This window comes from Sorex fumeus, unplaced genomic scaffold (genome assembly GCF_029834395.1).
Source record: "Sorex fumeus unplaced genomic scaffold, SorFum_2.1 ptg000050l, whole genome shotgun sequence".
In the NCBI taxonomy this organism is placed as follows: domain Eukaryota; kingdom Metazoa; phylum Chordata; class Mammalia; order Eulipotyphla; family Soricidae; genus Sorex; species Sorex fumeus.
In genome coordinates, this window is record NW_026606107.1 from 12,502,602 (window position 1) to 12,518,236 (window position 15,635).

Sequence of the window (15,635 nt, forward strand, 5' to 3'; positions counted from 1 at the left end):
AAAATACAAAGACAGTCTACAGAATGGGAAAGGATATTTACAGAATACACATCCGACAAGGGGTTGATATCAAGGACATACAAATACTGTTTGAATTCCACAAGAATAAAACATCCTACCCCATTAAAAAATGTGATGACGAACTGAACAGAAACTTTCTCAAAGAAGAAATCCGAATGGCTAAAAGACACATGAGAAAATGCTTTACTCATTAATCGTCCGGGTGACGCAGATCAAAACAACAATGAGATATCATCTCACACCACAGAGACTAGCCCACAACCAAAAGAACAAAAGCAACCGCCCACATCCCAAAGAACAAATGCAACCGGTGTTGGCACGGATGTAGCGACAAAAGGGACCCTTCTCCACTGCTGGTGGAAATGCCGAATGGTTCAGACCTTTTGGAAAACAATATGGTTGATTCTCAAAAAATTAGAAATTGAGCTCCCATTTGACCCAGCATTACCACTCCTGGGAATATATCCAGGAGAGGTAAAAAAGTATAGTCGAAGTAACATCTGCACTTGTTTATTCATTGCAGCACTCTTTACAATAGCCAGTAAAGTAAAAGCCCCTCCCGTTGATCGTCGATTTGCTCGAGCGGGCCCAGTAACGTCTCCATTGGAGACTTTGTTGTTACTGTGTCTGGCATATCGAATACTCTCGGTAGCTTGCCGGGCTCTCCAAGAGGGGCGGAGGAATCGAACTCGGGTCGGCCATGTTGGCCGCTTGTAAGGCGAACGCCCTACCCGCTGTGCTATCGCTCCAGCCCTCGCTGTGCTATCGCTCCAGCCCTAGGGGGCTGGAGCGATAGCATAGCACAATAGCCAGAATCTGGAAAAAACCTGAGTTCCCAAGAACAGATGACTGGTTAAAGAAACTTTGGTACATCTACACAATGGAGTACTATGTAGCTGTTAGAAAAGATGAAGTCATGATATTTACATACAAATGGTACTACATGGAAAGTATCATGCTAAGCAAAATGAATCAGAAAGAGAGGGTCAGACATAGAAAGATTGCATTCATCTGGGGAACATAAAGTAACAAAAAAGGAGACTAACACCGAAGAATAGCTGAGATAATTACCAGGAGGTTTACTACATGGCTTGGAGGCCATCCACACATGCTAGGGGAAAAGGAAGCTCAGGTAGAAAAGGAAGCACTAAATAAATGGTTTTGGGATGATGAACCCAGGAAGGGAGAAGCATGCTGAAAGACAATAGACCAAACATGATTGCTACTCAATGCCTTTTTTGCAAACCGCAGCACCCAAAAGGAGAGAAAGAACCAAACGGAATGTCCTGCCATAGAGGCATGATGGGATGGGGGTTATGGGGTTGGGAGGGTTACTGGGATCAGTGGTGGTGGAAAATGGACACTGGTGGAGGGATGGGTACTCGGTCATTGTATAATTGAATCCCAAGCACAAAAATTTGTAAGTCTACAACTGTACCTCATGGTGTTTCACTAAAAAAAATTAAAAAATAATAAAAAATTGACAACTTTAAATTACCCCTTAAATATCTGGAGAAGGAACAATAAACGAATCCCAAAACTAGTAAAAGGAAGGAAGTAAATCTAGAGCAGATTTCAATGATATAGAAATCACTGAAACAATATAAGGAGTCAAAACGAGAAGGACCTTGTTCCTAGAAAGAATAAACAAGTTATAGAAACCCTTGGCTAGACTCGTTGGAAGGAATGAAGGAACGATAAAATGTTCAGATTAATTATTTAAGTTCATATGATTATTATATTAAATATGAAATAGGGCAAATTACAACAGACCTAGCAGAAATCCAAAATATTATGAGAGGTTAGTATGATCAACTTTACCCTTTTATGCTAGAGAACCTGTAAGAAATGATAACCTCCCCAAAAGAGCAAGGAATAAATAGGAATGATTAAAAGGGCAATCAAAGCAAAAGAACTTGAAAGAGTAATTAGGAATTTCCCTCAGAACAAAAATCCTGTTAGAGAAGCGTTCATTTGTGAGCTATATCAAACCTTTACTTTTTACCTTTTCTCCTCAAATTATTCCACAATATTGGAGAAACAGGAATCCTTCCTAACAGTTTCTGCAAAGCCAATCTTATAATAATACACTAAGAAAAGTACTACTACTAGAAGTACTACTACAAAGAGCTTTATACCAATTTTGCTGATAAATGACCCAAAAATTCTCCATAAAACTTTAGCATACTAAAACTAACAACCTATCAAAAAGGTCAAAAACCGTAATCAGGTGAGATTGATCCCGAGGATACATTCAACATATTTGCATTAAGCATATGTAAATTAGTTAACAAAAATAGTACATTCAGAAAAGGAAAGATAAAAGGCATATGAGCATATCAGACATTGCAGAGAATGCTATCTACAAGATCCAGCAGTATTTCAAAATATAAATCCTTAACAAGATAGGAAAAGAAAAAAATCTCTCAAGATAGTGATAGACCTATAAATATTATCATTCTCAGTAGTGAAAAACCAAAAGCATTCTCTCTGTGATCAGGTAAAAGTCAAGTATTCCACTATCACCAATTTTTACTAGCAATTGTAGTTATTTAATTAAAATAAATAAAAGGGATTCAAATAGGAAAAGAAGTCAAATTATCATTATCTTTAAATGGCATAATATACATAAAAGTTCTAAAAAGTTCACTGAATATATCCTAGAAACAAGAAACCAGTACAGCAAAATAAACACACAAAAATGGTTCATTCCTATACGTAAATAATGAATGAGAAGACCAAGAGATTAAAAAAATGCCACTTCATTCAAAATAGTATTGCACAAAACATAGTACTTAGAAATCAATTTGGCTAAAGAACCAAAAATATATATCAAAAATCTATGTAAAATAAGAATTATATCAAAGAAAATCTTAAGAAGTAGAAAAATATTCCATCTTTGTGAATTGAAAGGATAAATATTGTCAAATCCATCCAAATTCAGACAACTTTTCAAAGAGTTATAACTGTGAATAATAAAGTGTGTATGAATCATAAAAACTCAATTACCAAGACACATTAAGAATTATGTAATTGATATGCATCTCATTACCTAACTTGATACTATACGATAAAGCTATTGTAATTAAAATAGCATGGTGCTGAAATAAGGATAGACTCTCTAACCAAAGAATCAAGTACCCATAGAAAAATTCCCAGACATATGGTCAACTAAATTTCAACGAATGGGCTGAAGTAAGTAAAAAGTAAGATAAAGATAGCCTCTTTAATAATTGGTGTTGTGAAACTGGACTAACACTTGTAAAAATATGAAGTTGGGTTCATATATGACAATTTATACAAAATCAGTTCAGATGAATCAAGTCAATTTAGGTGAGAATAGACCAGAATCCATACTATACATTGAGAAAAATATTGGCAGAATGCTATAAGAATTGGACCTGGGGGGAGGGGCGCGGGGGGGTGGAGTCATAGTAGAGCGGGTAGGGTATTTGCCTTGCACGTGGCTGATCCATGTTTGATTCCCAGCACCCAATATGGTCCCCTGAGCATCACCAGAAGTGAGTGCAAAGCCAAGAGCAACCCCTGTCCATCTCCTGGTGTGACCGATAAAGAAAAAAACGTTGGACCTCAGAAGTGTTTTCAGTGATATTATTACATTGCCAAAGGCAATAGAAACAAAAATGAACATATTGGGTTGCGTAAAATAAAAAAAAATTCCACTTGGCAATAGAAACACATTCTAAAACTAAAAGACACTGAAACTAAATGTGTGAAAATATTCGTATTCAACACATCAGATAAATATATGTAATGCATTGCCCAAAATCAATGACAAACAATCTGAAAACCATATCAAGAAATGGGAGGAAATGGACAAGCACATCTCTAAACCAGACAAACTGATTACCATTAAGGACATGAAAAGTGCTTGTGGTCACATACTGTCAGGGAAATACAAACCTCACACTTAATGAGAATGACATATATTTTTAAAAAATTGTTAGGATTTCAGTACATAAATGGAGGGGTATGAGGATTCCCCAAATTTAGTCAGTAGCATGAATAATAGTAGTGCATAAAACATTCACGTAAAAAGTGTAGTCACATCGGGCGGCGCAATCGTAGCCACCGCGGCGAGTCCCGTGCTGCACCCCTCTTGGGGTGGGTGTCCGAGGGCACCGAGCCAGGCGCGCACCGGGGGCTCGGGAGCTGGCCAGTCGGAGGCCGAGGTGTGATCGACATTGGGAAAGATGCCAGGCCCAGCCACCACATATGAAAGAATAGTTTACAGAAATCCCTCCGAGCACCACTACATGAAAGTGTGCCTAGAATTTCAAGACCATGGTGTTGGACTGAATGCTGCACAGTTCAAACAGCTGTTTATTTCAGCCCTGAAGGACCTGTTTGGAGAGGTACGGAGTCACCTGGTGGAATGAACATTTGTGGTCTTAAAACTCTTAAAACAGGGTCAAAGATGGTGCAGAGATTAGACACTTGTGTGTGGCTGTGTTTGTGAACCTGGCTTGAATCATCAGCACCACATAAGGTCCCATGGTGCTGCCAGGCATTTAAAAAAAAAAAACTCAGCAGCCATGTGAAATTTCAGAAGCAGGTTTTCATAGATGATGCATTGGGGTAGGTTTGTTTTCTCATCTTCCTTCTACTTGACAAGGAACTAGGTAGGCAAATGTTTGTTTTAATATTTGTGCTACTCACAGTGTGGTCCAGACTGGCAACTTACAAGTAAATTTCTCCCCAACAGGAAGATAGTCTGTCCTGTATCCGAATATAAATTAGCACACCTCGTTCTTTACTGAGGAAATCTAGTTTGAAGACAACAATTTAAAAAAAAATCTGTGAGCTGGGTTTAGAGTGATAGTACTGTGGATAGGGTGCGTGCCTTGTATATGGCCAACCAGTTCCATCCCCAGCATCTTATGTGGTCGCCCATTCCTAGCCATAGGTGATTCCCCAAATGCAGAGCTAGGAGTAAGTCTTCACTGTAGGTAGCACTGCAGCACTGTCCTCCTGTTATTCATCCATTTGTTCACGCGGGCACCTGTAACATCTTCATTGTGAGACTTGTTACTGTTTTGGGCTTACCGGGTATGCCACGGGGAGCTTGCCAGGCTCTGCTGTGCAGGCAGGATACTCTCGATAGCTTGCTGGGCTCTCTGAGAAGGATGGAGGAATCGAACCTGGGTCGGCCGCATGCAAAGCACACGCCCTACCCTCTGTGCTATCGCCCCAGCCCCAGAAGTCTTAAGTACTATAAAAACAAAATTTGTGAGCTGAACTAAACTGTCTGTTTAGTAATAATCAGTGCTCTGGTGCAGCTCCTTATCACAGCAGCACTGGGCATAATCCTGTCTCAGCATTCACTTGAAAACATGTAGATTTGAGAGCAAACAAAGGATTTTTCAGGAAATAACTTGATTTTAAAATTGATCTGGCTAAGAGAAGGACCACATGGAGGGTGCGGGAACCACAGATCCCGGAGGAAAAAAAAAAAAACAGGTTCCAAAAAGAGCCGAGATCACCGGCAAGTTCCAGATGGAGTAGGTGCTGCATCCCGCCTCCCCCAGATGGAACCCCGGTGACCAGAAGCCTCTACAAACACAGCTCGAGTATGCGGGAACGAGGACTTTTTCTCAAATCTGCCGGACTACACCTCCCAGGTAACCCCTGATTCCGGAAGTCACACCCACAGCCCGCCCCCAAGCGCCATCTTTGAAGCGTTCAGTCTAAGAGAAGGACCACATGGAGGGTGCGGGAACCACAGATCCCGGAGGGAAAAAAAAAAAACAGGTTCCATAAAGAGCCGAGATCACCGGCAAGTTCCGGATGGAGTAGATGCCGCATCCCGCCTCCCCCAGATGGAACCCCGGTGACCAGAAGCCTCTACAAACACAGCTCGAGTATGCGGGAACAAGGACTTTTTCTCAAAACCATCTCTCTATATACAAAGTGATCAATGAGAAGTAAACCACCTAATCTTTCTCCCTGAAAATCAGAGTTAAGTTTGGAGCATGGTCACAGCCCCAGAAACACAAGGATTTAATGCAGAACCCAGCAGCTTAGAGCAGAAAAGTGAATGGACGATGCGTTAACCCAGGCCATCATTTCTGCCCAGAGGGGAAAGGGTGTTGCCCCATTCGCCCTCTCTTCTCTGGAAAGAAGGATGGCGGCCGCATGGGAGCCTTGTGGACAGCAGGTATGAGCCGGGGGTGAGGGGGCGACTAAAACCTCACGAGAAGGGGGACGTTCCGGTCCGTCCTTCACGCCCTACCGAGGTCACCAGTTGCCCCCCACGAGCGGCTCCCCAGCACGGCCACAGTCCCAGAAGCACAAGGACTTAATGCAGAACCCGGCAGCTTGGAGCAAAAAAGTGAAAGGACTATGCGTTAATCCAGGCCATCAAGTCTGCCGGAGGGGAAAGGGTGTTGCCCCATTTGCCCTCTCTTCTCTGGAAAGAAGGATGGCGGCCGCATGGGAGCCTTGTGGACAGCAGGTATGAGCCGGGGGGGGTGGGGGCGACTAAAACCTCATGGGAAGGGGGGCGTTCCGGTCCATCCTTCACGCCCTACCGAGGTCACCAGTTGCCCCCCACGAGCGGCTCTCCAGCACGGCCACAGCCCCAGAAGCACAAGGACTTAATGCAGAACCCAGCAGCTTGGAGCAGAAAAGTGAAAGGACTATGCGTTAATCCAGGCAATCATTTCTGCCCAGAGGGGAAAGGGTGTTGCTCCCTTCCACCCTCCTCCCTCTGGAAAGAAAGATGGCGGCCACATGGGAGCCTTGTGGACAGCAGGTATGAGCCGGGGGAGTGGGGGCGACTAGAACCTCATGGGAGGGGGGCGTTCCGGTCCATCCTTCACGCCCTACCGAGGTCACCAGTCGCCCCACACGAGCGGCTCTCCAGCACAGCCACGGCCCCAGAAGCACAAGGACTTAATGCAGAACCCAGCAGCTTGGAGCAGAAAAGTGAACGGACTATGCGTTGATCCAGGCCATCAAGTCTGCCGGAGGGGAAAGGGTGTTGCCCCATTCGCCCTCTCCTCTCTGGAAAGAAAGATGGCGGCCACATGGGAGCCATGTGGACAGCAGGTATGAGCCGGGGGAGTGGGGGCGACTAAAACCTCATGGGTCGGGGGGCGTTCCGGTCCGTCCTTCACGCCCTACCGAGGTCACCAGTCGCCCCCCGCGAGCGGCTCTCCAGCACGGCCATGGCCCCAGAAGCACAAGGACCTAATGCAGAACCCAGCAGCTTGGAGCAGAAAAGTGAACGGACTATGCGTTGATCCAGGCCATCAAGTCTGCCGGAGGGGAAAGGGTGTTGCCCCATTCGCCCTCTCCTCTCTGGAAAGAAAGATGGCGGCCACATGGTAGCCTTGTGGACAGCAGGTATGAGCCGGGAGTGTGGGGGCGACTAAAACCTCATGGGAAGGGGGGCGTTTCGCTCCGCCCTTCACGCCCTACCGAGGCCACCGGTTGCCCCCCGCGAGCGGCTCTCCAGCACGGCCACGACTCCAGAACACAGAAACCAATTTCTTAACTATCTGACTTTCAGTAGAAATACCTCCAGGGTCAATAGGTAAAATAGCAGAAATCCAAAACCAACATTTAATTCTTGAACCCAGCTGTAGAATGCAAATCACTTCACAATGCTTTTTCAGCATGTCTGATTTGGGGGGGGGGTAAACTCTAAAAAATAGTGGTGAATCTTTTATTGAAACAATGAATCTAATCAAAGCAGATAGAGTGTTAACTAGAATTCATCTGCCTCACAGGGACGGGGAGGGGTGGGGGGTGGTGTTTTATTGGGGTTCTTCATGGTAAAAAATAAGTATTGGTAAAGGGAAATGTGTTTGATATTTGCATGACTGAGACATAAACCTGAAAGCTTTGTAACCTTTCCCACAGTGATTCAATAAATAAAAAAAAAAGTGTAGTCACAGTTAGTAAAGTTATATATTATAATATAGTCCACAAAAAGATGAAACTTTAAAAAGATAGAATCATGGTAAAAAAGATTTCTGGCAAAAGAAGTGGTATATTATAACCACCTCACAGCAACCTGTTAAAGGAAGGTATTCATTTTTGTTTTTGGACCAGAATCAGTGGTGTTTCGGGCTTATTCTTGGCTCTGTGCTGAGGGGTCACCCCTATAATGCTCCGAGGACCATATGGGATGATAGGGATAGAACACAGTTCTGTTTCATACAAGGCAAGTGTCCTACTGGCTATATTACTGCTCCTGCACAAAAATAACCCATTTAAACATTTCTTCACATCCCCAAATATGGTGACTTAAAAATACATTTATTTTAGAGATAATGTTTTTTATTTTTAATTTAATCACCGTTAGCTACAGTTACAAAATTTTCATGTTTGAGTTTCAGTCATACAATGATTGAACACCCATCTCTCCACCAGTGCATATTTTCCACCACCAATGCCCCCAGTATCCCCGCCCACATCTCAAACATCCATCTGCCTCTATAGCAGAGATTTTTCCCCATACTCTCTCTCTCTACTTTTGGTAGGCGATGGACAACAGGCAGATTGGGTGAGAGTTGCCAATGTCATGAATGTCTCGTTTCTCGTACAGTAGGTCAGTCCTGCTGGTTTTCCATTGGGACGTAACCTTGCATTCAGACAGGTAGCTTGTGAATAGCCAAGCCAGTGTATTAATGAGTACTGATGGCACATTCTTCAGGTGTTCGAGTCTGACATTGTTTGGGTTGGATGCTGTTCGCTTCTTTACTGATGAAATGCCGTGCCAGATTTCGGAAGGGAGAATGTTGGGTACGATGTATCCATCCTGTAGAATTTGGTATGTGGGCACGTGGACATAGCTATCTAAGAGATCTGAGTAGAAGTCATGGATAATCTTCTCCATTGCCCTTCTGGAAGATGTGATAGATCCATCAGGACATAGGAGGGCAGTCATCTTGCTCTTGTATTTGGAGAAGGACAGGCAGGCATTGCAAATGTTTTTTTGGGGATTCAGCTGTATTGACCAGCACTTCTGCTCTTCTCTCTTTAAGGTCTTCCTTTATCTCTACTCTGCATTGCTTTATGAGCTCTAATGTTAGCTTGTGGTTGCCTGAGTCTCGCGCCCAGCCACATTGGTGAATGAGCTCGAGAGTTTTTGAAGACAGGCATCTTTTTGTGGCTTTCTCTCCACCATCATGGAGGTGCTGAACCAGTTGATCGTATTCTTCCTCAATGTTGTCAACGACAGCATCTTCCCATGTTGCCGCAATAGTGCCAAAGAGCTCGCAGTTGGTGTTCCTTAGGGGAGTTTTCTTCTTAAATTTTGCAGCCAGCCCTTTCTTCCCGCTGCATGAAGCAGAATTTTTCATGAAGGAGATGGTGGTCTGATCCCGTTTGGAATTTTGGGACAACAGCGACATCAGTCAGGCACAACCATCAATTGAATATGTTGTGGTCAATTTCGTTGTGGAACTGGGAGACTCCCATGTCCAACATTTAGATTCGGCCATCTGGAACTGTGAGTTACCATGGATGGTCTTGGTTGACATGATGAACTCAGTCTCTCGCCCTGTTCATTCCATTCTAGGCCATGGGTCCTGACGTGGAGTTCTTCAGCCGATCTTCTCGGTCCTATCTTGGCATTAAAATCACCTCCACTACCCAGCCACTGCCATGCTCCAGGCCACTTTGTGGACTGCTCGGGCTGAGCCTCACTTATGAATGAAGCCCCCCAGAACCTGGTAAAGCGGAACTCTGTGACCTTGGACTGCAGACTCATTGGGACCCGGAAACAAAGATCCTCTGCCTGCTTCCACCAATATCCAGCGACCCAGGGATCACATCCAGAAGACCTACCCTGCCGGAACCAGATAAATACCTCATTGGCCCACCTTCACGAAGCCTGGGTAGCCCAGGTAGCCTGGGTGAGCCATGTGCAAGGCAAATGCCCTACCCTCTGTGCTATCATACTGGGCTGGAGAAATAGCTCAGCAGTAGAGCGTTTGCCTTGTGTGCAGCTGGCCCTGCCAAGCCGGGTTTGATTTCTCTGCCCCCCTCAGAGATGTGGGCAAGCTACCGAGAGTATCTCATCACATGGCAAATCCGGGCAGGCTACCCATGACGTATTCCATATGCCAAATACAGTAAAAATAAGTCTCACAATGGAGAGGCTACTGGGCCCGCTCGAACATATCAATAAACAACGGGAGGATAGCGCTACAGTGCATTTATATACAAATATCAATCTGATTATTTGATATGTCTAATTTAATAAATTAGAATAACAGATAAAACTTATCTAGCTTAGTATTATATACAATAGTTATATCCATGTTGCAACAAAGAGCAGACAATATCTTCCTTTATTGATTAAGTATAAAATGTACTTCATTTTGTATATATGCATTTTTAAATTATTTTTTCACAATTACAAAGTTGAAATTTTACAAAGTTGAAATTTTAAATAAATTTTATTTATTTATTTTTAATTTTTATTACTAAAACATCATGAGGTACAGTTGTAGACTTACAAATTTTTGTGCTTGGGTTTCAGTTATGCAATGATCGAGTACCTATCCCACCACCAGTGTCCATTCTCCACCACCACTGATTCCAGTATCTCTCCCACCCTCCATCCCCCCATCCCCCTGCCTCTGTGGCAGGGCATTCCTTTTTTGTTATCTCTCTACTTTTGGGTGCTATGGTTTGCAAAAGAGGCATTGAGTGGCAATCATGTTCAGTCTATAGTCTACTTTCAGCATGCATTTCACATCCTGGGCAGATCTTCCCAACACCCTTTGTTTGGTGCTCCCTTCTCTATCTGAGCTGCCTTTCCCCCTAGCATGTGTGGCTGGCCTCCAAGCCATGGAGTAAACTTCCTGGTACTTATCTCAGTTATTCTTGGGTGTCAGTCTCCTATTTTGTTACATTATGTTCCCCAGATGAATGCAATCTTTCTATGTCTGTCCCTCTCTTTCTGACTCATTTTGTTTAGCATGATACTTTCCATGTAGTACCACTTGTATGTAAATTTCCTGACTTCATCTTTTCTAACAGCTACATAGTACTCCAATGTGTAGATGTACCGAAGTTTCTTTAACCAATCATCTGTTCTTAGGCACTCAGGTTTTTTCCAGATTCTGGCTATTGTAAACAGTGCAGCAATGAACATACAAGTGCAGATGTCACTTTGTCTATACCTTTTTTGCATCTCTGGGATATATTCCCAGGAGTGGTAATGCTGGGTCAAATGGGAGCTCAATTTATAATTTTTTTAGAATGGTCCACACTGTTTTCCAAAAGGGCTGAACCAGTCTGTCTTCCCACCATCAGTGGAGGAGGTCCCTTTCTCACCACATTCGCACCAACACTGGTTGCTTTTGGTCTTTTGGATGTAGGCCAGTCTCTGTGGTGTGAGATGATATCTCATTGTTGTTTTGATCTGAATCTCCCTAATGATTAATGATGTAGAGCATTTTCTCATGAAGGCACCATAATTTAAATAGTTATTTTTAGTTAACAATTTCAGCTGCACAATGTTCAACAACAATCCTATCACCAATGTTGACTTCCACCATCTCTTCAGGTTCTATTTCACTACCCAGCCTGTGGTTTGTTGTACTTTGGATTCATCCTTACTGTATTGTTGGCTCTGTAGTTTAGATAAATACATAGACCACACCTTTTTAAAATGTTTGTGGTATATTTTAGGTTAGATAACATGATTGCAAGAGTATTAATGCTTACTATTTTTATATACAAATTTAATTCACTTTTACCACCTCCAAGTGCCCAAGACCCTCCATCAGTGTCATTAAGTGATTTCTAATTTGTCTCTTTCTTTTTATTCTCCCCAAATGATTTACTTATCTATCTGTTTGTTGAATTACCTTGAGATACACAGTTACAAGGCTGTTCATGAGTGGGTTTCCTTCATACAATGTTCCAACACCCATCCATCTACTAGTGTACATTTAAATTTATTTTTTATTCTAGTAACATTTGTTTGCAAGAGTATATTTATATGTTTTGGGAATAATCACCATACACCCACCACCAAAATAAACATACTCCTTCACAGAGATAACTAGGTCCTTTTATTTATCCTCAACTTCTGTAAACTCAAATCATTAATTATAGTTTAATTATTAATTAAACTATGAGACACAACCAATGTCCCCATTTTCCCTCCCGCCAAACCACCCCCCAGCCTGCCTCTATGGCAAACACTTTCTTTCTCTTTCTCTCTCTCTTTCTCTCTCTCTCTCTCTCTCTCTCTCTCTCTCTCTCTCTCTCTCTCTCTCTCTTTCTCTCTCTCTCGGCATTGCATACCACACCTTACTTATCCACTAATCTGCTTTGTGTACTCTGTTTCCAGATATTGAAGATTGTAAATAACACTTAAATTATCATAAATGTGTACAGTTCATTTAAAACTAGTCATTCTGTTCTCTGAGCAGAATTACTGGATAATAACAAACTCAATTTGAAACTAATTTAGAAATATACATAGATTTTCCATAGAAGTTAAGCCAATTTAGAGTCCCACTAAAAATAAACAATGGTTCCATATTTTCTACTTCCTGGACAAAGGCTTTTCTGAGTTTTTTATAATATATATTCATATATATATGCCATTCAATCTCACTGGTATGAGGTGATACTTCATTGTTATTTTGATTACCATTATTTCCCTGATAGTCAATGAGGAGGAGGAATTTTTCATGTGCCCATTGCCTATATTTTTTCTTTGGAATAATTCAGTTTTTAAAATATCAAATAATGAATTGTTTAAATGTAATTAACAAAATACATGTAGAATTTTAAAAAGTCAAATGTTTCTGCTCCCACATGATTAAAGAACTTAGGGTAAAGTTTCTTAATATGGAAAAAATTTTGATAAGTAATTTATGATATCAAACAACAAGCTTTTGGTAAATTATTTTTTTATATGTGAAAGAGTTATCCAGGAACCAGAGACATAATACAGTGGGTAAGGAGCTTACCTTACACGTTGCTAGTCTTAGTTCATACTTGACACCCATATGATCCCCACTAATAGGAGGATTCTTGAGCACAGAGCCAGGAGTAAGCCCTGAACACTTCAGGGTAGTGCTTCCCGGAAACCAAAAATATAACAAAAATAAAGAATTAAAGACTTTATTCAAGGTCAATATAACTAAGGGAAATATTATCAGTATTGACACTTTAATAGAATTAGCAGCTGCCTTTGTATGCATATCAAATAAACAAAAATCATTTACCTTTATTATCTCTTTGGAAAGTTTTGATGGTTGGTTCATTATCCCGATCAACCATGAGTTCCTCCCTGCCACTAGTGATCTTAACTACAAAAAAAAATTGAAAATTTTTATATGCAAAACATCCCAAAGAAAAGCAGAAAAGCATTACATTTATAACTTATTCTAAAAACAACAAATTTTAGGCATTTGTGCTTTTTGAAATAATGAGCAATTTTTGTTTATCTTGTAGTTAAACTGTTTAAGTTTATGAGTTACTAACCATTTAACTTTATACATTTAAAGATTAATTAATACTCATTAAATATTTAATGCCCAAAATAGTTCATTTGAATCACTTAAGGTATTTACTTTTAAATCACATTCAAATTTAGCACAACCTCTATAACTAATATATATTTCCCAAGACACATCTGCAAAGAATTTAGTAACTACTTTCATAAGTTTAAAGTAATCATGCATTTAACTCAATTATAGAGGTTTGCATATAAATAAAAATTAGTAGATTACATATTTCTCATAGAAACTTCACTAAATAGTTCTAATCAGTTAAATCATGACAAATCACAAATCACAAATCATCCTGTCATTCGTCGATTGCCTCGAGCAGGCCCCAGTAACGTCTCCTTCATCCTAGCCCTGAGATTATATTCAAGGCTCTTTAGGAGAATGAGACCCATCATTGTTACTAGTATTTGGCATATTGGGTATGCCACGGGGAGTTTGCCAGACTCTGCCGTGTGGGCAGGCTACATTCGGTAACCTGCCAGTTTGTCCAAAGTAGGAATGAGATAATAAGATGTCATAATAAGATGTCACACGGCCGCTTCTCCGCTTTTGGGGCTGGAGCAATAGCACAGCGGTAGGGCGTTTTCCTTGCAGGCAGCCAAAATACCAAACCAAGCTGAAAAAACAAACAGAACCAGTAGAGCAAGCCAGCTGTGGCCCCAAACCCAGAAACAAAACACAGTTCTCAAGGCCCTGAGGGGAATCGCCTCTGGAGCCTGGGGCAGCCCAGGGCAGGGCCATTTCCGGCAGAAACAAGGGATATACAAGGCCCAGGACTGGACACCGGCAAGGCCCAAAAGTGACCCTGTGAAGGTCACGGGCCGGTGGGAAACCAGAGAAGACAAGCACTGCAGTAGCTGAATCAGCCCCGGGTGGAGACCCCCCCCAAATCCTGGGGGGAGATCAAGCACAGCCGGGTGTGGGGCCTGACCCCAGCCCCTCCTGCTCCAGAGAGCAGCGTCCAGGCGGCTCCAGCCTGCGTGTCAGCCCCACTTCATTAAGATGGACACAGGGTGCCCCGTGGGCAGGAGCATGACGGGTACGGATGGTGCCAACCTCAGTGGGCGGGCAGGGCAGAGCCGGTGAGGAGGACAGCACTGAACCTGCGGCCAGGGGCGACTCGGCCCTGAAACCCCAAGTCCTGGCCCCCTACTCTGCCTCACCCTCTTGCACATCCCCAGATGTCGGTCTGTGGGTCTGTCTCTGAGTTTCCCAAGGCAAAGACCCCCACGGCTCTAAAGAGGAAGGAGGGGGTTCTGCGGGCCAGGCCCCTCCCAGCCCCCCCCAACCCGGCCACCCAGCTAACCTACGGCCCCCTCAGTTGATCTCCTGTCTGGCCCAGCTTAACCCCCACCCTGGCTGGGAGACTGAAAGCGACAGACCCACGCCCCCAACTCCTGCCTCCCAGCCCAGGCGCTCGGTGGGCACGGAGAAGCAATTATTCACGCTAATGACGGTGGTCCAGTCCAACAGGATTTAATGGGCGCGTCTTCCCGCCTGAGTCCACGAGCGAAAGGGGACCGGACGGCGCAGACCACCCTGCACCCCATCCCCCGCAGGCGCGGAGGGGGGGGGGGGCCGACCCCGCCCGCGACCTCTGCTGCCCCCTAGCGGCCAGGGGCGGGGTGAGCCGCGCGGAGGGAAACCCCACCACCAAGGTCTGACTCCCAAGGCAAAGGCTTCGAGCTTTGGGAGGGGGCGCGAGTTCGGAATCCTTCCAGCACAAGGCGCCTATTCTTGTTTTAGTTTTTTCAGTTTTTTTTGTTTGGGGGCCACACCTGGCTATGCTCAGGGTCACTCCTGGCCGGGCTCTAGAGGGGACCATACGGGTGCTGGGGGACTGGAGATGAACCGGGTTGGCCACGTGCAAGGCCAGCACCCTCACCACTGTACTACTGGGCTGGCCCCTGGTTTGTTTCCTTTTTAACAATGAGCCCTCAGGAGAATGTACCAGGATGTGGCATCAGTTTTAACAAGTGATCCCAGGAGAATATACCAGGTCGTGCTGGGTAAACTGAGGCAGGCATCATGACAGTGTTTGCAATTTTTAATTGAATTATTTTAACTGATATTTTACTACAATATTATTTTCTCTGCAAATAT

The 15,635-nt window shown here is 43.4% G+C and overlaps 1 protein-coding gene across 1 annotated transcript in view; it reads right to left on the minus strand.

The window, feature by feature from the left end:
- The window catches only part of DACH2 (dachshund family transcription factor 2), a 443,417-nt gene that overhangs the window by 94,753 nt on the left and 333,029 nt on the right, over positions 1-15,635 (minus strand). Inside the window, exon 6 of the mRNA XM_056124136.1 lies at positions 14,696-14,698. Within this exon, the coding sequence (XP_055980111.1) occupies positions 14,696-14,698 (3 nt within the window). The remainder of the gene's footprint in view (positions 1-14,695; positions 14,699-15,635) is intronic.